A 27,870-nucleotide genomic window follows, 5' to 3' on the forward strand; every position below is an offset into this window, starting at 1 on the left:
CATTTCAAAATTATCCTATCCTACCCAATTCTATTCTATCTTTTTCGAAAATATTTATTTATCATCATCCTACCACGCCTTCAAAGAGAAAAGTCTTTTTCAAAATTTGTCCATCCTCAATCACTATCATCTTTTCCAATAAAAGATAAAAACAAAAGGGTCCCTTATAAAAAAGTTAATCTCAAAAGCTATAAACACAATCCAATCAAATCAAACTAGTCCAACCCAACCAATCCAATCAACCCAGACCAATCAATACAATCCAATTAATTCAATCATAGCATTCATCTTAGGACTATGTGCATTAGAGTCCAATCTGGATTCATCTTAATTCCACTTATACTTGAGTACATGCATTTTTATTAGGCCTATGTAAATCTAGCTCATGTCAAATCTAGGCCGATTTTTGCATCTTTATGTGAACCCTAGTCTATGTCAAGTCGATGTAGGCCCAACTTAAATCTAATCCTAGTTCATTCCATAGTCAGGCCCATATTCATCTCCAAGTATTCCAAAGTTAAGTCCATAAAAGCCAAATTCCAAATCTATGTCTAGTTTGCATCTTCATGTAAGCCCTAGTCAAGTCTATGTTCAAACCAATGTAGGACCAAGTCTAAACTCAAGCCCATAAAGATCCAATTCAAATCCTAGGTGTAGTTTGCATCTCCATGTAAGTTGTAGTCAAGTTTAATTTCAAACCAATATAGGACTAAGTCCAAAGTTTAAAAGGCTCAATTCAAATCCGAGGTCTAGGTTGCATCTTCAAGTACGTAAGTCCTAGGTAAGTCAAATTTCAAACCTATATAGGACGAAGTCCAAATTCTAAAATCTCTAAACATACGAACCTAACATAGCTAGTCAAACCATAACGTCGAATTTTGAGTCTAGTGAATCTAATCCTCCTTGAGACCATAACATCATTATTTGAAACTAGTGAAGCTAGTCATCCTTAATACCATAATGACAACTTTTGAACCTACCAAAGTTGGTCCTCCTTAAGACCATAACGACAACCTTTCATCCTAGCGAAGCTAGTCCTCTGTACGACCATAACGACGACCCTTGAGCCTCACGAAGCTAGTCGTACTTAAGACCATTATGTCAACCCTCTAAGTCTAACAAAGTCAGTCCTCCCTTAAGTCCATAAATGCCCAAATCCTCGAGTCTATCGAAGCAAGTCCTTCCTAAGTCCATAAGGCCCAATCTAAGGATCCGATGATGAAACATACCATGGTCTTAATTGGTCTGACCCAAGGGAGAGCATTCCGAAGAGCCATTCCAAAACTATTTCCAAAAGTCTTATTTTAAAGTCCAATTAATTATTCATGATAATTAATTACTCTTTGAGCCAAATCCTTTGAGAAGCAAAATTAATTGTTTTATTTAAATAAAATAAATATTTTCAATGATATTTTAATAATCGGATTTATCCTGTAAAATCATATTTCCGAACTTAAAAGATAAAAGAAAATCGTCACAACGCGTTTTTATCAAAAACCTGTCAAAACGTGTCAAAAGCAAGGTGGTGCGCCGAATGCACAGGCAGCACCAAGCGCACCACTTTGCCATGTATACTGCCACGTAGGTGTGCACCTAGCGCACAGGCTGCACCAAGCGCAAAAGACTGATGCGTAGACTTGTGACTCAAATAGAGTCATGCGCCAAGTGCACTTCTATGTGTGATATGCATCTTTTTCATGCTTATCTATTACAAAGTGCAGATCCGTTTTTCCTATAAATACACATGATTTTCGTACAGCTTTCAGGACGTTTTTCTACAACAACTTCAACACTCGACTATTTACACTTAACGAATAGAATTACGAATCCTCTCTACAAACTTCCCTACAAAACTCATACTTTAAAAAACAAACTCATTCAATCTACACACATATACATTCAGATTTTAGGCGTCACGATTGCTCTTCCCGATGGCTATAAATCTCGTAGACTCAAGCCACGGTATAATCCTAAGGGTCATTGAATGATTTCCTATTTATATATTGAAGTTACTAACCATTTATTTCATGATGTATATCTTTGATATAAAATCGTTCTATTGTAATCGTTCCCGCTTTTTATTTATAATACGCTTGCCTGATTGTTTTATACATATTATATAATTGTCCTGATTTATTGTTTTATCACCCATATGTTATTTATGTTAACCAAAGACCTAAAGAGCTGTTCTAATATTAATTAGATTAATTTGGAAAACCTGCTAGGTTTCCTGTAATATCATTGCATAATAACATATCACTGGAAAATAGTCTTTTATGTGTTTCATGAACCAACCTAGACTATTTATTTTTGGGGTGGCTAAATATTATTTGTTTATTCTTTTGCATAAAAATTGACTTGAGTTGATATTTACCAAAGGAAGACAATGGGTGAATGTGGTTCCTGACCGTGTTCGTATCCTCACCCCCGAACTCAATTTTTAGTTCACTTTTACCATCTATGGAGTCTAGACGGGGAAATCTACGTTGGTAAGTCCTTAATTTGTCCTTACGATTTTCCATATCCAATTAGGCTTATGAGTATTCCTTTAAAGACCTGTTGGCGACTTCAAAACATTTTTCAATAAAACCTTTACAATGAGGTAGTCAAATCTAATACACGCTCACCCCGCGTCGGAGAAATTAAAACACGCGTACAGTTTGGAGACTTCACTGGTGAGGATTTTTTTTTTTAATAAAATAATGTTTTAAATGAGTGGGTGAAACTCGAAAACTATGATTCAAACTATTTTTATGCCTTAGAATCACATTGCAGTTTTGCATATAAATGGCTATTGTTCAGCCACCATAAGGACAATCTATATTGTCTCTTTAGGAAATGTTTTATTTGTAAGGTCACCCCGAGGGGTTTGCGTTTTTTCCTTCCAAAAAGCTTCCAAAGATATATTGTTGGATCTTAGTCATAAGCAAACCTTAACCCAACCATGGCATTGTTCTCTTGTTCCAGACTTGAGAACTGGAATGCGTCTTACACATGGCCACCTCTTCAAGGAGAGGTACGAAGCGTGGGCTCAATCTCTTAGTCATGGACCATTTCAGACTGACCCCAAACCTGACCATAGTTTCAAACATAGAACCGGACTTTAGGTTGAGAACTTCTGCATCCATGGTATGTGAAATTTTCCCGTGATTGCAATTTTGCCTGTTGAGAACCGGACTTTAGGTTGAGAACTTCTGCATCCAGACGCACGATTGTGTCACGCGCTAGCTGTATAAGTGGATTGGACTGGATTGGACTTTGCTAAATCTAAATCCAGTCCAAAGTTTTTTGGACTTGAGAAATGGAGTCCAAGTCCGACCCAAATATATTTTGAGTCTAGTCATGTCCGATAATTTTTTATTGAGTCCGAATCCAGTCTAGTATGATTATTACATTATTTTCTTCTCCTGTTTTAGATTTAATGGTTCACAACATTTTCTCATAATTGAATTTGAAAAATTAAGCTGATTATATCCCTTCCATAAAATAAGTAACATACATAATTTATATTATATATATATATATATATATATATATATTAAATGTATATACATTATATATATAAATAATAAATATATATACATTATATATATAAATATTAAATATATATTATATATGAAAATATTTTTGACATGGACTAGACTTATTGGACACCAAAGAGGTGAGTCCAAATCCAGTACGAAAATATTTGGACTCGAAAATTTGAGCCCGAGTCCAGTCCGAAAAAATTCCAGTCCAGTCCGACAAGTTTGGACTGGACTGGATTGGACTCTGGACTTTTCGCAATTTGCTTACACCCTACCGCGCGCAGTAATGTTGTGTGGCACGTAGACCGTGCATTGCATTCTTTTCATCAATTTAGTCGTCGTCGTGGTCGGTCCTATGTTCGGTCTATCTACATTTGCGTCAAGCAAAAAAAATCAGTCTTTTCATGCAAAGTCGAGTCTATCCTAAAAAAAAGTGCATCTAGAAAAATGGTCATGGTAAAGTTAGAATTGTCATCATGCATGTCTACATTCTCCTTGATGTCCTTCTAATCTTCCATATCAACATCACCTTATCATACACGACATTTACAGTGATATTTTCAAAAGTAATCCATCATCTTTTCCTAACTAAAGATAAAAACAAGGGGTTCTTTTCATACCCGACCCGTACCCGTTGACCCGACATGAAATACCAAATCTGAAACCCGTCTTTCACATGAAAATAACGACATGAATATGGCCTGAAACCCAAAATAATCCGACCCGACCGAACTCGACCCGAATCTACCCGACACGGAATTGACCCGATATTGATGAACACAACCCGAACATGACCCGAAAAGTTGTCATATTATTTACTTTTTAAGCAAATTGAAGGAAAATATTGTCATGAAATATTATATATAATTTAGCCACTGTCCATTAATTATTTAATTTACTTTCATTAGTCTTATATGTGTTTTATTTATTTGCGAAATTGAAAACCCGATCTAATCCGACCTATTTGCGACCCAATATGACCCGAAATCTCATGGACCCGTTATTAACCCGTATCTGAACGAACCTGACCCAAACAGAAAGTTGATCCGATTATGACCTGATCCGTACCCTACCAGTTTGACCCGTTTGCCACCTCTATCTTCATTCAATACAATCCAGTCAATCCAATTCACTTGCATTCATTTTAGGCCGATATGCATTAGAGTTCATTTTGCATACATATTAGGTCCACCTACGTTCGAGTCCATGCATTCATATTAGGTCTGCTAGCATTAAGTCCATCTTAGGCCCATATATGTCTAGGTCATGTCAAAATCTAGTCATATTTGAAATTCTATATGAACCCTAGTCTATGTCAAGTCCAGTCCAAGTCTATTCCAATCCATTTCCAATGTCGAGTCCATGTACATTTTCAAGTCAAACTTCAAACCAATATAGGACTAAGTCCAAAATTAGATCCATATAAGACCCGACTCATTTTCTAAGTCCATCCAGTCCATTTTCAAACCCATATAGTACGATGTCCAAACCCTTTGATGTACAAGCTAGTTAACCTTAAGACCATAAAGGCATCCTTTGAGTTTAGAGAATTTAATCAACTTTAAGATCATAATGGCACCCTTCAGAGCTAGTGAAGATAGTTATTCATAAGACGGCACCCCCCTCGAGTTTATAGAAGCTACTCATCTTTAAGACCATAATGGCACCCTTTGTCCTAGCGAATCTAGTTATCCTTAAGACCATAAATGCACCCTTAGAGTTTAGCGAAGCTACTCATCCTTAAGACGATAATGGCATGCTTTGACCTAGCAAAGCTAGTCACCCTTAAGACCATCACTTGAGGATTATTTTGGAGACATTGAGGAAAAACCAATTATATGCCAAGTTCTCTAAATGTGAGTTTCGTTTGGAGAGAGTAGCGTTTTTGGGTCACTATGTGTCTAAGGAAGGAGTCTCAGTAGATCCTGCTAATATTCAAGCTGTGAGTGAGTGGCCAACTCCAAAGAGTGTGTCAGACATTAGAAGTTTCTTAGGTCTAGCTGGCTATTATAGGAGATTTGTGAGAGATTTCTCAAAGATAGCGAGGCCTATGACCAACTTGATGAAAAAGGAGTCGAAATTCGAGTGGAGTGAAAAGTGTGAAGAGGCCTTCCAAATTTTGAAGGATCGTTTAACCGCTGCACCTGTTTTTAACCCTGCCTGATGGGAATGAGGGATTTGAGGTATATAGTGACGCTTCGGAAAATGGTCTAGGATGTGTGCTTCAGCAAAATGGGAAGGTAATTACGTATGCATCGCGACAATTGAAACCATATGAGGCTAATTACCCTACCGATGACCTAGAATTAGCTGCCATAGTGTTTGCATTGAAAATTTGGAGACATTATTTATATGGAGTGACTTGTAAGATATTTACAGACCATAAGAGCTTAAAGTACATTTTCACTGAAAAAGACCTGAATTTTAGGCAAAGAAGATGGCTAGAGTTAATAAAGGACTATGACCTAGATATCCAATATCATAAGGGGAAAGCAAATGTGGTTGCTGACGCCTTGAGTATGAAAGCGAGTCATAGCTTGAGTACCTTGATAGTCCCTATGGAGTTGTGTCGAAGATATGCAAAGGTTGAGCCTATAAATTTTAAATCATGGGGAAAGTGAGGCAAGACTTAGTACCCTTTCTTTGGGTTTGTCAGTTTTTGATGAGATCATAGTGGGTCAAGTTGGTGATGAGAACCTAGATAAGATCAAGGAGAAAATGAAGCAAGGCAAGGAAGCTAACTTTAAGATTCATGATGATGGGAGTCTAAGGTTTAAAGGGAGGTGGTGTGTACCACAGAAGTGCAATGACCTTAAGAGACGCCTTATGGATGAGGGGCATAATACTCCATATTTTGTGCACCCTCGGGGTGATAAATTGTATAAAGACCTTAAGGGTATCTATTGGTGGCCAAACATGAAGCGAGAGGTAGCTGAGTATGTGTCTAAGTGCCTAACCTGTCAGAAGGTGAAGATAGACCATAAGAGACCTATGGGGAAGGTTCAATCTTTAGAGGTCCCTGGATGGAAGTGGGATTCTATTTCTATGGACTTGGTGACTGCCTTACCTAAGACGAGAAGTGGAAATGACACCATCTATGTTATTGTGGATAGATTGACCAAATCCGCCGTGTTTATACCTATTAAGGAGACATGGAAAAAGAAACAGCTCGCTAAGACTTACATTAAGCATGTGGTGAGACTACATGGAGTTCCAAAGGATATTATATCTGACCGTGACTCTAGGTTTCTATCGAAATTTCAAAAAATGGTCCAATTAAATCTTGGGACAACATTGAAAATGAGTACATCCTTTCACCCTGCGACTGATGGCCATACTGAGAGGACTAATCAAACTATGGAGGACATGTTGAGAGCATGTGCGATTGATTTTCAAGGTAGTTGGGAGGACCAATTAGATTTGATTGATTTTTCTTACAATAATAGTTATCATGCGAACATCAAAATGGCACCTTTTGAGGCCTTATATGGACGGAAATGTAGAAGTCCCATTTGTTGGAACGATGTTAGTGAGAATATCGTCTTGGGGACAGAATTTATTGAGGAGACTGTTAAGAATGTCAGATTAAATCCAGGCTAGAATTCAAGCTGCGCAAGATAGGCAGAAAAGTTATGCGGACTTGAAACAATGCGAGGATGAGTTCGCCATAGGTGATAAGGTGTTCTTGAAAGTATCACCCACTAAGGGCGTCATGAGATTTGGAGAAAAGGGCAAGCTAAGTGTTAAGTATGTAGGCCCATATGAAATTTTAGAGCGCATTGGAAAAGTGGCCTATCGATTGACACTACCCATTGAGTTTGAAAAGATGCATGATGTATTCCATATTTCCCAACTTAAGCGCTATATCCCTGATGAGCGTCATGCCCAAGAGCCTGAACGAGTTCAGATCGATAGTAGCCTCATATTCGAGGAAATACCTGTCAAGATTCTCGACAGGAAAGTGCGTAGTACATGCAATAAGGATGTCCACATCGTGAAAGTCCTTTGGTCTAACCACGAGTATGAAGAAGCAACGTGTGAAGCCGGAGATGAAATGAGAATGAAGTATCCAGATCTATTCCTTGAGGTGAATTACGAGGGCGTAACTCATTTTCTTTAAGGGGGGTAGAATGCGATAAATTTCGCGCTTTTTGCCTATTTTTATGAAAATTTCATTCATTTGTATGCCTATGTTGGGCATTTTGCACATGTAGTGCAAAAGAAATAAAATCTCCACATAAGAAAAGGTGTTCATAAGGAACACAAGTGTTTTAAAACTGGGAAAAGTGCAGAAGGGGCACAATTTTTCTTCAAAACTTTCAAAAAGATGAGTTCAAACTTTTGAAAGTATGTGGGTTTTGTGTCAGGTTTCGGGACGAAACTTTTTATAAGGGGGGTAGACTGTAATCCCCCATAATTTTAAAGGATTTTATAAATATATTAGAGTATTTATATATTTATATTTAAACCCAAATTAGTTTTGAAATGATTTGACTATTTAAAACGGTTGACTATTTTAAAAGTCAAATATAATTATTTTTCATAGCTTAATGAAATTAAGAATATTTTAATTAAACATGTTTTTATAAAAGTTTAAAGTACTAATTTATATTGAAAAAGAAGTCTAATGGAACTAAGGAACCTGAAAAACAAAATCCTAAAAGGATAAAAAGGAAAAAGAGTCATGTTGATGATTAAAGTCTTAAGTTATTTATCTTGTTCATCATCAAATTTCATTAAACCTTATCTCTTTTTCCTAAGCCCAAAAAGGAACCTTTATATAAATATCCTAATACTCATTTATTTTATCCCACACAAATTATTTTCCTCTCTCCTTCACACGCCATTCACGTTATTTTTCTCTCTCTCGGTTTTTCTTTCTCTTCTTCGTTCAATTCTTCGTTCTTCCTGTCCTTGACCAGCGCCTTCCTTCCTTCTCCTCTTTGTTGGTTGTTTTGTTTTCTTCTTCCTCAAGTTTCCATTCAAGACTATATTTTTTATGTTTTCTTTTGTTGTTAATCATGATTATTAGTTTTAATTACTGTTTTAATATGTAATCTTGATTTATATATAGTTTATATTCTAAGAAAAATTTCAGATTTGTTATTATGAAAAGATTATAGTTTTAATCATGAAAACATGAATTTTTAGGATTTTAATTGCTAGAAAAACCATAGTAGCTTATTAGATACTATGAAATCGATTTAGAATATGATTTTAAATATGTTATATATGTTTAAAGGAGGTTTATTAATTTTTAAAGTTGCTGTAATTTCAGAAAGATTTTATTTATAAAGTTTTTAATAGTTTTTAATAGTTTTTAATTACTAGTATGGTAGTACTATGCTAGGAATTAAAAAGAATTCAAGTTTTGATATTAAAATCAACTTTTAAACGTATTTAAAGGGGGTTTTAAATAGTTTAAAGCTGCTGTAATTTTTATTTAAGATTATTAATTTCGGTTATGTTGTTTTCTAGGCGGAGAATATTTCGTAGGGAACTTTTAGAGAGTTAAAAGTGGCCTACATGCTAGTTTACACGAGGTATGTACATAATTACGTGCTATGTGATTAGTATCATGTTTTAAGCGATTTTTAGTATCATATATAGGAACTTGTTATGTTCATATATATATGATTTTCAGTATTTGATTGTTACATGTTTTATGCCTGTGTGCAAGCATGTGAATTGAGATTCATTATAAGTACTGGATTGTATGTTTGTATGGATTATTTGATACAAGCATGAAAAGAGAGTTTATTTATTAATTCGCATGAGGAATTGATACACGTTATAGAGAACCGAATCCTGTTATTCACGTATTCCTGGCAAGTATTATTTTATTATCTTATGAGGACTAAGGGCCTTATTTGGTAAGTTGGTGTTATGAAAAGGTAAGTTGGATTGTTGACTAGGTTCAACAAATAAAATAAATTGGATTTGATAGGCGTGTCGCGCACCTAACAAAAGTAATTTCCTAACTAACCTCCTAACTATGTAGCAGGGCAAATCAGGGTCGAATCCACAGGGACAAACAATATCAAACACTAGGTATCTTGAATCAATCTAACTAAACAAGTGACAAACAATGATGAAAAGGATGTTGAACTAAAACTAATGCTAAACTATTACAATTACTAGAAACACACAGGGTATAATCAATTAATTAAAACATCTAGAATTAAGCATCACCACTAGCATGACCAATACATGAATAATTTCCATCCCAATAAACACAATCAAGGATTCAAGAGGAGTAATTCACCCTATAACTACCAAAGATCTCTCCCGAGTACCAATGGCTACTCTAAACAAGCAATCAAACCTATTCCCATGGAATCATGCAAGAAAGAGACATTAAGCATAGCATCACAATTAAATTCCTAGTAATCCTATCTACTTATTCCCATAGAGATATTCATACCATTGATTGAATCAACAAAAACCATCTAGATTCAATTCCCATTGAAAACAAGATATATGGAGTCAAATCAAAATCATCAATCCCTAGTATGATAATGAACACAAGAACAATTCAATCAAACAAGAACAATTGATCACATAAACTTGGGATTAATGGAGGAATTCATGTATTAATCATTGCTAGGGTTTAAGTTAACCCTATATTAACCGACTAATCACTCATAATTGAAATAACAAAACAAATAATAAACAGATTAAAAGACATAATAATAATGAAGGGAAAGAAGAGATTAAGAAAACTTAGTCTTTACTTGAAGAAATCAAAGCGTAGTAATCAATGTTCAACAATGGAGTTTTCTTTCAAAAGCTCTCTAAAAGTTAATAATAAAACCTGAGTACCGAAAATAATATTCTCAAGAAAGTATATATAGTTTCCAAAAATTAAAACGAACTTAATGAAAAACCCGCCGGAAGAGCAGGTCGACACGGTCGTGTCAGAAACGACACGGACGTGTGGACCTGATATTATAAAAACAGTAGCTTAAGATGCTGCTTCTGTCTGCGGAAAAATGGGACAACACGGACGTGTCACATACGACACAGACGTGTGGCCCTGAAATCATGAAAGTAGCTTATGTTTTGTGAAGTGCAGCGTGACACGGGCGTGTCACATATGACACGAACATGTCACCTGTAGGCAGATTCTTCGTAACTCTTAGCAAAATGACACGGACGTGTTGCTGATGACACATCCGTGTTGACCTGCTCCAGCCCGTCCATATCAACGCCATCCCATGTCCATGCTATCACCAACTCGCCTACGTTCAACATGTTTGATTAACCTGCAAATCAACTCAAACACCACAAAATACCTCGTGAAGCAACATGGAAGAAAAAGAGCCAAAATAATGTAAGAGTTAGTCCTAAATGCTCTAAACTAAGCTAAATGAGACTTAGAAATGCACCTAAAATGTGAATTATTATTGACCTATCAAACTCCCCCAAGCTATATAAACGCTTGCCCTCAAGCATTTCATCGTGAAACATAGGGAAAAGTAGGACAAAAACTCTTCAAGCACACACATAACATGGTTTTCAAATCAGTCTTCAAGGTGAAAATAAAACCATGAAGAGGATAAACACAAAACTATTCAATCTAAATCCTAGATCTCATAATTGTGATTTGACAACCAATACATACCACTTTGCTCCCCCAAGCTTGCCTTGACCATACATGTTGACCCCTCACTCTAGTCGTGCACACAACACTCATGTGTATAAAAAGGTCAATAAGTCGCGCAAAGCTCCATTCCATTGACTATATCCTACCATAAGCTTGCACATCTTCTCACTCTCCACCGCTATGGGACTATGTTATATGCAAAGAATCATGAGGACTTTATATGGGTTGTAATGTAGCTTAAGGTATGGGTGTGGAAAGTTCTAGAAAAGTGGTGCTCAAAAGGGGAAAGTGAAGCTCTTTTTTTTTTTTTTTTCAAACACCCTTGACCATAATTATCAATCTTCACACACACATTTTAATTTCACTTCACCTTCTCTTTCTCATTAACCACTTCATAACTCCTCAATTACAAACTCCAATTTCCTTTTATTACGCACTAAAGACATAAATCACAATCTTTTGTTTTTGTTTTTTTTTTTTCGTTTTCTCGTTTTTTTTTTCAATAAAGATTTAACAAATTATCTACAAGAGGAAATCGATAGGAGTTTTAAAGGAAGTAACTATGAGGAGTTGAACTCAATGCAATCAACATCACAAACACCACATAATATCTTTAATGTCACAGTATAACTTCATCAACATAGCTTCACAATCCCCTTAGGTAGGACAAGGTAAAGGGCTAAAGATGTAGTTAATCAAGAGAAACGGGCTAGGCTTAGAGGGGTGACAAAAGGGAAATAATCAATGTGGGTGGCATTTGGTTATGTAGCTCAGAAATAGCAGATGCCTCAATCATGTTCAATGCACAAACAAGTTAATGCGGCCTCAAGGAGTATCAATGCAAGTTCTAGAGAATAGTAGCCAAGGAAGAGCATCACACATGAAAAGAAAGACTAAAAAGATATTAGTCTATTAGGCTCAAAATGACCTCACTAGGTATATATATTTGGCTAACAAGTATAGTCAGGTCTCCCTTGGGAGGATCAAACCGTCTTACCACAAACCATTCAAATCACAACGAGCGAGGAGAGATCAAAAATAGTTCAGAGTTATTCAAATCATGCTTAGACTTCACATTGAAATGAGCATATAACCACGCTTAGTGTAACCTATCAGCATAGATCGATCCTACATGCAACCTAAAATGCAACTAAATGATTGAACTATATGCAAAAAGGAAAATAGAAATGCCTAAATGATGAGTATGTACAGATGATGTGGTAAACCCCTCCCCCAAGCTAAATGACACAGTGTCCTCAATGTGCAAGAAGGAAAAACATGCAAGGAGAAGGGACAGAGAAAACTCATGGATCAGGAGGAGGGAAGCTACCAGAACTACCAGGGGGCCATCCAGCCTGGTGTGTCCAACTCTGAAAATCAGAGAGGAAACCCTGGAACTCAGAGACCATCGTAGCATAGCTACCCTGCAGAGACTGAAGATGGGCGTCAAGAGCATGGTTAGACTGAGCAAAGTTTTGGACATCATACCTGAGAGACTGGACCTATAAGCGTAGATCACAACAACCACTCTGCAGAGATGCAAGTTGCTGCTCCACAGAAGAAGAGGATGAGGATAGAACATCAGGAACAGTTTGGGTGGCGGCACCCGGATCCTCATCCATAGGATCTCCAGAAGAATCGGCAGCAGGTTGCCACTCAAAGTCGGGCTGGAAGATCCAGTTCTCCGGAAGGTAAATCACAGTCGCCTCGGGGTTCGGAAGATAGGCATATGGTCGCAGACTGACCAACCAAACATACCCAGAGGCGTTATCCGTCTCGGTTATCCAATGAATAGCGCGGAGAGAGCGTAAATTAAGACGCGTCTCTCCGGGAACAACTGCCAGGTTAGAAAGATCATAGCCAAGACAGATAGCAAATATAGAAATCAAGCCCTCAATGGTGATCTCCCCATTACCCTTGCGTACATCATCAAAATGGTCCATGAGCCACATAGAAGGGACAAGACGGCAATCCCCTTGAGTCATATGCCATAGGAAATATAGTTCCCTCAGAGAGACGACCCCAGAACTGTCCCCCCTAGCAAACAGTATACTAGCGAGTAGTCGATGAACATAGCGAAAGTCGGGGTTAATGATCCCGGCGGCCTTAGACAACCGAGGATCATAGGTGAACTGGGATGTAAGAAGGCGCCAGAAGTGTTCCGAATTGAACTGGCGAGAGTAGGAGTTATGGGGACCGATTTGACCACCCCTAGGAAAACCAAAAGCCTCGGAAACTTGCATAATAGAGAGAGTATGGGGACTGCCCATCATCTGAAAAGAGAGCTTCCGAGGGGACTTATCTGTACCTCAATGCACATGCAATGTAGAAAAGAACTCATAGGTCAGACGAGCATAGGTGGGGGCATGAAGATTGAGCCAATTGTCCCAACCCATGGAGTGAAATAGTTGGCGGACATCGTTCTCAATACCTAAGGTGGCGACTGCGGTCGAGTCAAAGAATCGGGTAGGCCTGAGACGGCGGCGCGAGATGCGCATGTATGTTTGCATGTGGTCCGGGTTTGTGAAGGTTATACTATAGGTCTCGACAGCGGGGGGCCAAGGGAGGTGGGGGGTGGTGGGGGTGGTGGGGAGCGGTTTCGAAGATTTGTGGTGGAGGTGTTGCGGGGTTTGTTTCGCCTAGGTTTAGGACCCATGATTAAACAAGCAATTGGCAAGCAAGGGTACAAACAACCCAACCACAATCAAAAACAACCAAGGTGTAAGGATACCACAATGTCTAGGAGCAAACCACAAGTAACACCACTAGACAACCACAATAATCACCGAAGAGCAAGTCCCGAACAACACAAAGAACACAATAGCCAAGTAGTTTGCAAGTATCACAAACAATTAATACTCAACAATGGAGATAAAATCGCAATTTCACAAGGTAGTGAGAAAAAGAGAGGTTACCAACAATGTCGTGGGAGTAAATCCCGCAATGAACGTTCCTTGCTTCCAATGTGGGTGAGTGAAGGTGAATGAGTGACCAAAGAAGCTGCAATTGGTTCAATAGGAAGTTTCCCCAATTCAATTTCTAGGGTTTGAAAGAAAAAGATGGGAGAAAAAGAATGAAGGTTGGCAAGAGAATAGAAAAAGAAGATGAAGAAGAGGATTGATGGAGAAATTTGGTAAGAATAGTGAGAAGAGAGAGGGAAACAATGGAGGTAGGGAGAAGATGAAAGGAGGGGTTAGAGAGAGAAGAGGGAGGAGAGGGGTCGAAATTATGAGGGGATTGGGAGGAAAAGAGAGCCCCGAAATCGGGTTCTAAAATCCGCGTTCAGGTCAACACGGACGTGACGATTTCGACACGGACGTGTTGACCTGCTATGTGTCGGGGCAGAAGCTTCTACCTGCGGGTTTTACGAGTGACACGGACGTGTCGTCTTTGACACGTCCGTGTTGGCCTGCTTCTCCCCCAGACAGAACCTACTGCCTTCGGTTTTTGTGAAAGACACGGTCGTGTTATATGTGACACGACCGTGTTGACCTGTAGCAACACAACACAAAATCGAAAAAAAAAGAAAAAAAAATGAGAAGAAAAGGAAAACCAAAAAAAACACAAGTAAGACAGAAAAATAGAGTGTAGGGAAGAGGATGGAGAGAGATAGAAAGTTGGGTTGCCTCCCAATAAGCGCTAGTTTTTAAGGTCATTAGCTCAACCTCCTCAAGTATCACTCAGATGAAGGGATGGAGAGTATGACGTCAACTCTCTCAGCAATAGGATCTCCAGCTCGATAATGCTTCGATCTGTGGCCATTTACCTTGAAAGTGACATCTTGACGGTTCCAAAGCTCCACTGAACCATAAGGAAAAACCTTACAAACTTTGAATGGACCCGACCAACGCGAACGAAGTTTACCAGGAAATAGCTTCAGGTGAGAATTAAAAAGAAGAACCAAATCTCCTTCCTTGAACTCTCTTCGCACAATGCCCTTGTCATGCCATCTCTTAGTTTTCTCCTTGTACAATCTAGATCTTTCATAAGCATCAAGACGAAGCTCATCAAGTTCAGTAAGTTGAAGGAGTCTCTTCTCACCCACCGTTTGAGAATCGAAATTGAGGCTCTTAATAGCCCAGAATGCGCGATGCTCTAACTCAACAGGAAGATGACATGATTTCCAATAAACAAGACGATAGGGGGTGGTACCTATAGGGGTCTTGAATGATGTCATGTAAGCCCATAATGCGTCATCAAGTTTAGGAGCCCAATCTTTTCGCGTTCTCGCAACCGTCTTCTCTAGGATAGTTTTTATCTCACGGTTGGAAATCTCCACTTGGCCACTAGTTTGTAGATGGTATGAAAGTCCAACCCTATGATGCACACCATACTTCTTAAGCATAGCTTGAAATTTATTCTCCAGAAAATGCTTACCTCCATCACTAATCAAAACCCGTGGAATGCCAAAGCGAGGAAAAATAGTTTTCTTGAAAAATCTACTAACCACACGAGCATCATTAGTTGGAGAAGCAAGAGCCTCCACCCATTTGGAGACATAGTCCACAGCAACCAGAATATACTTGTTCCCATAAGAGGAAGGGAACGGACCCATGAAATCTACACCCCACACATCAAATACTCTACTTCAAGAATAGTGTTAGAGGCATCTCATTCCGACGGAAAGATTTCCCGTCTTTGACAGCGATCACAAGAATGCACATAATGATGAACATCCTTGAACAAAGTAGGCCAATAAAAACCACATTGAAGAATTTTCGCTGCAGTTTTATTAGTACTAGCATGGCCTCCACAAGGTAAATCATGACAATGAGATATAATAGGGATACCTCATTTCCAGGAATACACCTTCTAATCACCCCATCCGCACAAGACTTGTAAAGGAAGGGATCATCCCAAAATACCTCCTCACATCCTTAAAGAATTTCTTCTTTTGTTGAGATGAATAGCCATGAGGAATAGTGTCACTAGCCAAATAGTTGGCTATATCAGCATACCATGGGATCTCTGCAGTGGCTAAAGCTAGAAGTGCTCATCAGGAAAAGTATCATCAATTGGAGAGCCTCATCACCCTCAGCATCCATAACAATTCGAGAAAGGTGATCTGCAAAACATTCTCAGCACCCTTCTTGTCTCGAATCTCCAAGTCAAACTCTTGTAACAAAAAATCCACCGAATCAAACGGGGCTTAGCATCCTTCTTGCTCATCAAATATTTAAGAGCCGCATGATCAGTGTGAATTATCACCTTCGACCCCACCAGATAGGACGAAATTTCTCCATCGCATATACACTGCTAACACTCCTTCTCAGTTGTGGCATAGTTCATCTGGGCCGGAGTAAGAGTCTTGCTTGTATAGTAGATGGCATGAAGTTTACATTCCTCCCTCTGACCCAATACTGCGCCCACTGCGTAGTCACTAGCATCGCACATAATCTCAAAAGGGAGATTCCAGTCAGGCGATTGAATTATAGGAGCAAAATAAGAGCCGCTTTTAACCTGTGAAAAGCCTCAGTACAAGCATCAGTAAACAAAAGGGACATCTTTGCCTAAAAGCTCAGTTAGAGGTCGAGCAATTTTGAAAATTTTTTATGAAGCGGCGGTAGAATCCCGCATGACCAAGAAAACTCCTTACTCCTTTGACAGAGTTAGGAGGTGGTAAACGCTCAATGACCTCTATTTTTGCTTTATCGACTTCAATGCCCCGATGAGAAACAATATGACCCAGAACGACTCCTTGTTGCACCATGAAATGACATTTTTCCCAGTTGAGAATTAAATTAACTTCTTGACATCGATGGAGCACCTTTTGTAAATTAGCAAGGCAAACATCAAAAGATGTTCCATAGACGGAGAAGTCATCCATAAACACTTCCATAGAGTTCTCAATAAGACTGGAGAAAATTGCCCATGCAACGCTGAAAAGTGGCAGGAGCATTACATAATCCAAATGGCATCCTTCGATAAGCAAAGGTGCCATAAGGACATGTAAAGGTAGTCTTTTCCTGGTCACTTGGATGAATAGGAATTTGAAAAAAACCAGAGTATCCATCCAACCAACTGAAAAAAGGAATGTTTTGCCAGTCTTTCCAACATCTGATCAATGAAGGGGAGGGGAAAATGATCTTTTCGGGTGGCCTTATTCAATTCTATAATCAATACACATGCGCCACCCTGTCACAGTTCTAGTGGGAACTTGCTCACCCTTATCATTCTTGACAACGGTCATACCTCCTTTCTTAGGGACTACTTGAACAGGGCTAACCCACTTACTATCTGAGATAGGGTAGATTATACCTGCATCAAGCAATTTAAGAACCTCTTTCTTGACTACTTCCATCATATTTGGATTAAGTCTTCGTTGAGATTCTATAGAAGAAGCATGTTCGTCCTCAAGAATGATTTTGTGCATGCAAAATGAGGGATTAATACCCTTAATATCATCAATGGTGTACCCAATGACATTCTTATATTTCCTTAAAACAACAAGTATTTTCAATTTGAATGTCATCAAGCTAGCATTAACAATAATAGGGTAGTATCATTGGGACCCATAACACATATTTCAAAGTAGAGGGGAGAGGTTTAGTTCTACCTTAGGAGGCGTAGTACTCTCCTTAGTTTCCTCTGAAGCAACAACTCCTGAGAGGCTTTTCAGATTCATGCTCGTGTCTCCTCTAGAAGTCTCTTGTATTCCGTAGTCTTCCAATCTTCCTCATCAGCACTACTTATCAAGACTGTTTGTTGCGAATCATCAAGTTGCAAATTGAAGGCCTCAGCCTCTATCACCTCATCAAGAGCATCCACTCTATAAACAGTTTATCCCATAGAAGGAGAAGTCATGGAGTTTGTGAGTGTGTACTCCATCTTTTCATCACCTACTTCAAAGTGATCTTACCCTTCTTCATGTCAATAATGGCTCCAGCAGTGGCCAAAAAGGGTCTCTCCAAGAATATGGGAACTTGTGCATCCTCCTTCATCTCCATGACGACAAAATCACAGGGAATAAAAATTTACCCACTCGAAGAGGAACATCTTCAAGATACCAAGTGGAAACTTCACTGTCCTGTCAGCTAGTTGTAGAGAGATGCGTGTGGGTTTGAGTTCGCCCATGTTGAGTTGCTTGCAGATAGATAACGGCATGAGACTAACACTTGAACCAAGATCACACAAAGCATTCTTGATATCAATATCCCCAAGCTTGACAGGAATAGAATAGCTGCCCGGATCTCCTAGCTTTTCTGGAAGCTTATTCTGCAAAATAGCACTACACTCAGCTGTTAGTGAAACAGTGACATTCTCTTCAATTTTTCGTTTGTTAGAGAGCATGTCTTTCAAAAACTTAGTGTAGGAAGGCATCTCAGATATGGCATCCAAGAAAGGGTATGTTGATGTGTAGCTTCTTCAGATGTCAAGGAACTTCCCATATTTCTTTTCAAGTTTTGCCTGTGCCAATCTTTGAGGGAAGGAACAGGTGGCTTGTATGGTTCCATAGGAGTGACAATGGGTTCCTCCTTCTCAGTCTTCTTAGCTTCATCTTCCAAAACCATCTTCCCTTGAATTTCCTCACTCAACTCTATAACCTCTTCAGTAGTTTTCTTTTGCTCAGTTACCTTCTTTGTAGGCTCTTGCAGTTCTTTACCGCTCCTCAATGAAATGGCATTGATATGCCTCTTAGGATTTGGTTCAGTTTGCCCAGGAAGTTGCCTGAAGGTTTAGAGAGGTGGCTTATTTGTTGGGCTAGTTGGGTCATCTGACTCTCCATCAATTTATTATGAGCAGTGATTTGTTGGAGAGAGTTTTGAAGAATTCATTCTGCTTGGCTTGGTATTCAACTTGCTTGCTGAGAGGAAGCTAAATTCTCCATGATAGTCTCAAGGTTGGGTCGAGAGGATGATGATGAAGGGTTAAATGGTGGTCTTGTTGGAAACCAGGTGGCTGGAGAGTAGTTGGTGTGTGGAGGTTGAGGTTGGTTGTTTTTGTAAGAGAAATTTGGGTGATTCTTCCAACCAGGGTTATTTGTGTTTGAGTATCGGTTGTTTTGTGGCCTTGTGTTTGTGTTTAGGAGGGCATTGACTTGCTCAATTCCCGCTCCCATAGTATTATATTGACACTCATAAAGAGTGACCTTGCACTTCACAAATCTCACAAACAGGTGCTACTGGTCCGCTACTCAACTGATCAACTTTAGCTGCCAAAACTTGCACAGTGTTAGTTAAAGTAGCAATAGCATCAACCTCATACTTACCTCCCTTTTTAGGGGCTCCACGAGACACACTCCAGTCATTCAAGTAATTGTTGGCAGCCATATCATCCAACAATGTCTTCGCAGCTTCTGGAGTTTTTGCCATGAAAGTACCGCCAGATGCGGCATCAATAGAACTTCGAACTTCATGCTTCAGACCATTGTAAAATGTCTGAATCAGTAGCCACTCAGGAATGCCATGGTGTGGACACTGCCTTTGCAAAGCCTTGTATCTCTGCCATGCTTCATAAGAGACTCCAATTCATGTTGTTGAAACCAGATATCTCTTTCTGAACTTGGAAGTTCTCATAGGAGGGAAGAACTTGTAAAGAAAAGCCTTCTTCAGTTCTGGCCATGTGGCAATCTTCCTCACTTCTTCTTCCTTAAACCATTCCTTTGCTTCGTCCCTGAGAGAAAAGGAAAAGCACAATACGAATTAAATCATCAGAAACATTAGTTAATTTCAAAGTATTGCATTTTTCTAAAAGTTAGCCAAATGATCAGTAGGGCTCTCTTTGGGTGTTCCCGCAAGAGTCCTGTGAGATAAACTGGATGAATTGTGGCTTGAGCTCGAAATGTTGTAGCAGCTGTTCGGTCTGTATGGTGGTGGTGGTCTCATCGGGCATAGCATATTCCCGTAGAGACTTTGGTGGTGCTTCGTCTCCCATTGTTGTGTTCTTGTTGTTGTTTTCTTCTTCGACCTCCTAATCTCCTTGCTGTAGCTTCGATCTCGCGATCAAGAGTAATCAGATCTTGTGAACCCTTGCTACGAGTGCGCATGCAACAAAAAGACTGAAAGAAAAGAGATCAAACAGCAAAATAGAGTGACAATGATCGAACAAAGACAGTTTAGCTAAATAAATCAAAGATAAACTAATCTAATACCGTTAGTCCCCGGCAACGGCGCCAAAATTTGTAGGCGTGTCGCGCACCTAACAAAAGTAATTCCTAACTAACTCCTAACTATGTAGCAGAGCAAGTCAGGGTCGAATCCACAGGGACAAACAGTATCAAACACTAGTATCTTGACTCAATCTAACTAAACAAGTGACAAACAATGATGAAAAGGTGTTGAACTAAACTAATGCTAAACTATGACAATTACTAGAAACACACAGGTATAATCAATTAATTAAAACATCTAGAATTAAGCATCACCACTAGCATGACCAATACATGAATAATTTCCATCCCAATAAACATAATCAAGGATTCAAGAGGAGTAATGCACCCTATAACTACCAAAGATCTCTCCCGAGTACCAATGGCTACTCTAAACAAGCAATCAAACTTATTCCCATGAGATCATGCAAGAAAGAGACATTAAGCATAACATCACAATTAAATTCCTAGAATCCTATTTACTTATTCCCATAGAGATATTCATACCATTGATTGAATCAACAAAACCATCTAGATTCAATTCCCATTGAAAACAAGATATACGGAGTCAAATCAAAATCATCTATCCCTAGTATGATAATGAACATAAGAACAATTCAATCAAACAAGAACAATTGATCACATAAACTTGGGATTAATGGAGGAATTCATGCATTAATCATTGCTAGGGTTTAACTTAACCCTAGATTAACAGACTACTCACACATAATTGAAATAAGAAAGGGAAATTCTATATGGTGACCACTACTATTCACCCAGTTCCGACCCCCACCCCACCCCCACAACCTGCGACCACCGCAACCCCACCCCCTGCAAGCACCGCCACCCCCAAAACTAGCTTTCCCCACAGCTTTCCCCTTCCCGTTCTCGATTTCAGCCCTCATCCCCGTTGCCGATTTCGGCCACCCCTCCCCTTCCCTTCTCCATTTACGGCCCCCCTCCATATTTCCGGCGACCCCTCCCCTTCCCTTCTCCATATCCGGCGCCCCCTCCCATTCCCTTCTCCATTTTCGGCGTCCCTTCCCTGTTTCCGGCACCACCTCCCCTTCCCTTCTCCATTTACGGTGCCCCCTCCATATTTTCGGCAACCCCTTCCCTTCTCCATTTCCGGCGCCCCCTCCCCTTCCCTTCTCCATTTTCGGCGCCCCTTCCCTGTTTCCGGCGCCCCCTCCCCTTCCCTTCATGTTTTCGGCGCCCCCTCCCCTTCCCTTCATGTTTTCGGCGCCCCCTCCATGAAACCCATTTCCCTGAAATCTTAACCTACAGGAAAAGCGGAAAGGATGGAGGTGCGTGAAGAGGAGGGGGTCGAAACTGGGGACGGGGTAGGGAGTTGGGGTGGCCGAGGTCGGAAATGGAGAAGGGAAGGGGAGGGGCGCCGGAAATGAGAAGAGAAGGGGAGGGGCGCCGGAAATGAGAAGAGAAGGGGAGGGGGCGCCAGAAACAAGGTGGGGGGAGGGTTTGACTTTTTTTTCATTTTATAATCAGTTTTTTGTAATTAAAAAGATTAATTTTTATTTGAAAAATAATTTAAAAATGTAATAAGGTCAAAGAAAATACAAAAAATAAAGTAAAGGGTTACCAAATAGAGGAAAGATAAAAGTTGTCTACCAAATAGAATTTAAAAAAGTTGAGGGTCACCATATAGAATTTCCCAATAAGAAAACAAATAATAAACAGATTAAAAGACATAATAATAATGAAGGGAAAGAAGAGATTAAGAAAACTTAGTCTTTACTTGAAGAAATCAAATCGTAATAATCAATGTTCAATAATGGAGTTTTCTCTCAAAAGCTCTCTAAAAGTGAATAATAAAACCTCAGTACCGAAAATAATATTCTCAAGAAAGTATATAGTTTCCTAAAATTAAAACGAACTTAATGAAAAGCTCGTCGGAAGAGCAGGTCGACACGGTCGTGTCAGAAACAACACGGACGTGTTGACCTGATATTACAAAAACAGTAGCTAAAGATGCTGCTTCTGTCTGCGGAAAAATGGGAAGACACGGACGTGTCACATACGACACGGACGTGTTGCCCTGAAATCATGAAAACGATAGCTTCTGTTTTGTGAAGTGCAGCGTGACACGGACGTGTCACATATGACACGGACGTGTCACCTGTAGGCAGATTCTTTGTAACTCTTAGGAAAATGACACGGACGTGTTGCTGATGACACGGACGTGTTGCTGATGACACGTCCATGTTGACCTGCTCCAGCCCGTCCATATCAACGCCATCCCACTTCAATAAAGTAAAATTAGTCATGATTTCATGATTTGACTTCTTACAATTCAAGACCATACTTTTTCTAGATCACGACAAAAACTCGAGTCTGAACCTAGCCTCATTGTAGCCTTTTAATTTCCCACCTATATTCATTTGAGTCACAAATTTAAAGTTTTAAATTTTTATCCAAACTATCCTTTTCCCTTAAGAACTCTCTGACAATTTTACGGTTTCTGGCGATATTTAACTTTCCCTGTATCAACTTCCAAAAGAAAAATCCCTAGTGACAACTTTCAACGTTCAAGACAGATCAACTACATTTTAATCAAGGCTTATGCCAAATTCAAGACAAGCTCACCCAAAGTCGGAGCTTCCTATATGTGGAGGTCCCTCCAAATCAAACTCTCGAAAAGTTGTAATTTGCAAACCTTGCTTACGGACCCCGATTATTTACTAAAAACGATTTTCGAAAATCATTTAGTCTATTTCTGACCATTCTATCTTTCTACATGTCTTAATCTCCTAGCCTTGTAAAACCCTAACCTTGTATTACATTGCATACATTCTAGTCTTGCATAACCCTGACTTTGCATGACGTGTCATCCGATAGCTTTGGATAACCTTAATACTTGCATAATATCTCATGCATTCTTAGAAAGTCTTAGTTTGCATTTGTTTGCATCATTATGTGCTTTGTCTGAGATTGTTTGCACCTATCTGCTAACATCTTCTTCTGCAGGTAATCAGATTGCTTGTAGTTATTATCCTGCATACTAACTTTGGTTTGCAAAGACCGGCGTATATAGATCAGTTCTAAATTGCATAGCGTTTAGAATCGTTCTGCATCCCGACACCTTATACTTTGAAGTTCGGTTTCCTGAACCTTAGTCAAAGTGGGGGCTTTTGTAGATACATAATCGTGTCTCCCCATTTAAGGATCCGATGATAAAACATATCATGGTCTTAAATGGTCTGACCCAAAGGAGAGTAGTTTGAAGATCCATCCCAAAACTATTTTAAAAAATTAAAGTCCTATTTTAAAGTCCCATTCTAAAGCCCAATAAATTATTCATGATGATTAATTGTATATTGAGCCCAATACTTTGAAAATCCCAATTAATTATTTAAGTATAATCAATTATTTTATTTAAATAAAATACATATTTTCAAAGATATTTTTAAAATCAAATTTTATCCCGTAAAATTAGATTTCCAAAGTTAACAAATAAAAGAAAATTGTCAAAAAAACTTTAACAAAAAAACTGTCAAAATGTGTTAAAAGCAAGGCGGTGCGTTGTGCGCCTAGCGCATAGGTTGTGCCAAGCACAAAAGACTGCCACGTATAATTGTGAGTCACATAGAGTCTTGCGACAAGGCACTTCTCTGTGCAAGACGCATCTTTTTCTTTCTTATCTTTTTCAAAGCACATACCACGTGTACGCTTCTACTGAGCATACCGCGTCAGCGGCGTGAATCTGCGCTTGACACGTTGATTTGGACTGGACACGTCAGCCTGCGCCTGACGCAGCTGGTGCGTGAAGCGCATGCAGTTCCGTTTTTCTTATAAATACACCTTATTTCCGTACAGATTTCAGGAGGGTTTTCCACAACAACTTCAACACTTGACTTTTTAGACTTTATGTATACAAAAATTTCTTACATAACTCATACTTTCATACACATTCAATCTACATACATATATATTCATACTTTCAAGCTTCACTATTGCTCGTCTCGAAGGTTGTCAATCTCGCAAACCCAAGTCATAGTGGTCCTTGAATAAATTGATATTTTTAATTGAATTTACTAACCATTTATTTCATGATGTAGATCTTTGATATAAAATTGTTCTATTGTAATCCTTCATTCTTTTTATTTATTTTAATACATTATTATATGCTTTCCTGATTATTCTATACATATTACATTATTTTCCTGATTTATTTCTTTTATCGTCCATATGTTAATTTTGGTAATCAAAGACCTAAAGAACTGTTTTAACATTATCAGATTAATTTGGACAACCGGCTAGGTTCGTTGAAATATTATTGCACAATAACATATCACTGAAAATAATCTTTTATGGGTTTCCTGAACCCACCTAGACTAATTATTTTTACGGTGCTTAAAGTATTATTTGGTTATTCTTTTACATAAACATTGACATGAATCGATACTTAGTAAAGGTCAATAATGAGCGAATGTGGTTCCTGACCGTGTTCGTACCCTCACCCCCGAACTCAATGTTTGGTTCATTTTGACCATCTATATGGAGTCTAGACGGGAAAATCTATATTAGATAAGTCCTTAATGTGTCCCTACGGTTTCCCGTATCCAATTAGGTTTATGAGTCTTCCTTGAAAGACTTGTTGATGACTTCAAAAAAAAATTCAATAAAACCTTTACAGTGGGGTAATCAAATCTAATACGCGCTCATCACGCGTAGACGAAATTGAAAACATGCCTACACTAGTGAAGCTTGTCTCCCCTATCGTCATAAATGCCCAGTCATTTGAGTTAAGTTTGTTTGCATAGGCCAGTTCTTGTCCGCGTTTGCATATAGTTAGACCCATGTCTCCATCATGGTCAATCCTATCATATTTAAAAACTTATATCATTTTCAAATCCTCTATCTTCTCATTTCGAAAATCATTTCTAAAACTTACAAGCAGGATCTATTCAATTTATGCTCAGAACAGGTCGCGAGGTTATAACTTAGGATGCCTAATGGATAAACAAAAAGGTGAGCCTACTCCAAAGCTCATCAAAAGAACTATTACTACCGCAACTTTGCACAGATTCATGAAATTACTTTTGACCACCTTAGAAACGTGATCACTTAGGGCCTACTCCATATTTTGCATCAAAAGAAAAATTCAAAAGGTGCAACCTAAACCTCGAGTGCAAGTTCCATTAAAGTAATGAACGTCTGACATCTAGTGTTAGATACTAAATATGCACTGCAAAACATGGTCGATGATGATAGACTTATAATTCTTCTTAGAATGAGAGTCAGCGTCATTAATTAATAACCCTAGGCAGTGTGTCCCCAATTCAAAAGGGATTAGTCTTCTATTTCTGGTTTTCTAGGCTGAGTCAAAGAATCCTAACCCGAAGTCATTCTTTTCCTTTCCTATCGAGTCTATATCAATCTAAGCCTTCATTTCTTACATCCTTTCTATTTTCATATATATCGTCATATTTTATTTTTAATTTTATTGGCCTTGCACCGTCATTCATGCTTCGAGCTCAATGATGAAACCCATATCAAATTGTCTATGACCTTTGATTACCAAAATAAGAACAAAATCAAATCCCTTAAGCGCATTGACTACATTATCCTCATACCAAATAATCCCTTCAAACTCAAAGCTCAACAAAATAGCCTTCGAACATTCCAATACATAAACCACATAAACTTGTGTTCAAGCCTTAGTACAATTAAAAAAAAGTATAATTTTCAGTGGTACCCTCCAAGTATTGACTTTTGTCAATGATACACAATTGTTATTGGCTTCTTAATAATATACTATCTCTGTTTTTATTTAGTTGCAACATTCACCTTTTTGCACAAACTTTAAGAAATGAGAAAAGAGAGTATAATTGACCCACTTGCCCTGCGACTAGTACTGTAATTAAATGGGGAGAGTAGGTGAAGTAAGGGTAATATAGTCAAATTATCCCAAAAGCTTTCCTAAAAAGGGAAATGTTGCAACTAATAAAAAACACCTAAAAGTAGAAATTGTTGCAACTAAATAAAAACAGTAGTAGTATAACATTATCGTATTGACTTGTCGAGTGTTGTAATCAAACCGTCGAACAAAGGTTACATAAGTAGTATGCTTCTTATAATTACAGTTTCATAAAATTGTCAAAATCCTATCTAGAATCTATAATTTCTTCTCCTTTATCACGGGCTCGACATTGCTTATCTTCATTGAAATTGGATCCACCAATTAACAACCATATTCCATAAATATTATAGAAATGACAACATATAAAAATCAAGATATAAGAACCTTCAGAAGCTCTTGAGCACACAAATTAAAACTACTGCATTATGATGTAAAATAAAACAGAGCAAATCCCAAACATATATGCCGAATTCATTCTTCAAAACCTATAAACATTATTTTTTTTTTTAAATTGTTAAAAGCAAAACAAATATAAAAGAAAAAATTTCAGATCCACAATTTTCCAAATCAAATTTTTACCAGCAACCAGTCAAAACATAATAAAATCATATTCTTCCATTCACTCGATTAATACACATAAAATATTGCAAATTTTCATCTGGGAGGAGCCAGATTGAAGAAGAAGATAATCCCTGGCTATGGTGGTCGTACGTGCTCTGCAGTCCTCCACCAACCCGTTAATGGTTTTCTCTCCCCTCCAAAAGAAAGGAATCCAAGTAGATAATCATGTGTCAACGGTACCCAATTTGAGGAGTATCTCGTGAATAAATACTTGGTCTAAAGTGGAGTAAAGCTCAAAATAGCAAAATGAAATAGAAGCAGGGGAAGAGGTGATCAGCTAACATATTTAATGGTTTGATCATAGCATTCAACAAGTCAATACTATAATGGTACCATTGAGAAGCCAATTGAAAATCGTGTACCATTGAATAAAGACAATACTTGGATGGTATCATTGAGAATTTCCCTAAAAAATCAGTGTCGGGAAAAATAAGAAATGGAAAAATTCAATGTGCAAAAGAAAAGATCAAAATAAAAAGTATAAAAGAAACATAAAGCAAAAGAAAGAAACAGCCAAAGGCAAAAGAGTCATGTTAGGGGGTTTGCACACAAATTCTACCCCTCATTTCAAACTATTCAATCCATCAAAACCTATAAAAACTATAAACCCCACCTTAACATTCAATTAAACAAAAAGACATAAACCTCACCTTAAAACCCATATAATCCAAAATCATAATCAATACCTTGGCTCATTAAACGTTCACCCACACCTCAAATCTTTTCAAACCTTTCATAAGAATCTTAGATCCTTATTCAAGGTATGTCTTATAGGTTATCATATATGTTGAACCCTAGTTTTGATGATGACAAAGGAACAAAGATGCAAACTAAGTACTGGACTAACAAGTTGTTTAAGTGAGTGAATTTCAAGGTATCATTGAAAGGAACAAAGAGAATACTAAGTCAAGGAAGAAATCAAGTTTGGATTTTGAAGACTAAGTGAAGATGTTTCTCTATTTGATACTAGAGCACCATTGGAGCAAGAAGACTAAAGCGAGGCTTTTTATTTCAAGTTCCATTGTAAAGGAACGAGTAAAGATGGTAAGGAACTATGGCAGTTTAGAATGAGAATGCTCGTTTGTTCCTTTCTAAGGAACAGACAAATTAGCGCTAAACTTATAAGTTAAAGGAACTAACAATTAAA

At 38.3% G+C, this 27,870-nt stretch overlaps 2 protein-coding genes and 1 non-coding gene across 3 annotated transcripts; 1 reads left to right on the forward strand and 2 right to left on the reverse strand.

Annotated features, from left to right (window-relative positions):
- Positions 1-14,809: 14,809 nt before the first annotated feature.
- LOC130591145 (uncharacterized) lies at positions 14,810-15,688 on the reverse strand. Its single transcript, XM_057394074.1, has one exon. The coding sequence runs from the start codon at positions 15,686-15,688 to the stop codon at positions 14,810-14,812; it is 879 nt and encodes a 292-aa protein (XP_057250057.1).
- A 2,066-nt stretch (positions 15,689-17,754) lies between these two features.
- LOC130591146 (uncharacterized) lies at positions 17,755-18,423 on the reverse strand. The gene is made up of 3 exons (XM_057394075.1): positions 18,112-18,423; positions 17,977-18,068; positions 17,755-17,902 (listed from the first exon to the last, which is right to left on the reverse strand). The coding sequence occupies exons 1-3, from the start codon at positions 18,421-18,423 to the stop codon at positions 17,755-17,757; spliced, it is 552 nt and encodes a 183-aa protein (XP_057250058.1).
- A 1,110-nt stretch (positions 18,424-19,533) lies between these two features.
- LOC125497255 (small nucleolar RNA R71) lies at positions 19,534-19,637 on the forward strand. The gene has a single exon (XR_007273884.2). It is a non-coding gene; the product is annotated as a small nucleolar RNA R71 (small nucleolar RNA).
- Positions 19,638-27,870: the final 8,233 nt, after the last annotated feature.

This window comes from Beta vulgaris, chromosome 4 (genome assembly GCF_026745355.1).
Source record: "Beta vulgaris subsp. vulgaris cultivar EL10 chromosome 4, EL10.2, whole genome shotgun sequence".
Lineage (NCBI taxonomy): Eukaryota > Viridiplantae > Streptophyta > Magnoliopsida > Caryophyllales > Amaranthaceae > Beta > Beta vulgaris.

What these genes read in the sequence shown, in the direction of transcription:
- LOC130591145 (XM_057394074.1), bottom strand. Translation starts at nt 15,688, where the DNA reads ATGGGTCCGTTCCCTTCCTCTTATGGGAACAAGTATATTCTGGTTGCT.
- LOC130591146 (XM_057394075.1), bottom strand. Translation starts at nt 18,423, where the DNA reads ATGCTCTCTAACAAACGAAAAATTGAAGAGAATGTCACTGTTTCACTA. An exon ending in AGATGTTCCTCTTCGAGTGG is followed by an intron (nt 18,069 to 18,111) that starts GTAAATTTTTAT and finishes ATGGAGATGAAG; the next exon opens with GAGGATGCACAAGTTCCCAT. An exon ending in AAGGGTAAGATCACTTTGAA is followed by an intron (nt 17,903 to 17,976) that starts GTAGGTGATGAA and finishes AACTGTTTATAG; the next exon opens with AGTGGATGCTCTTGATGAGG.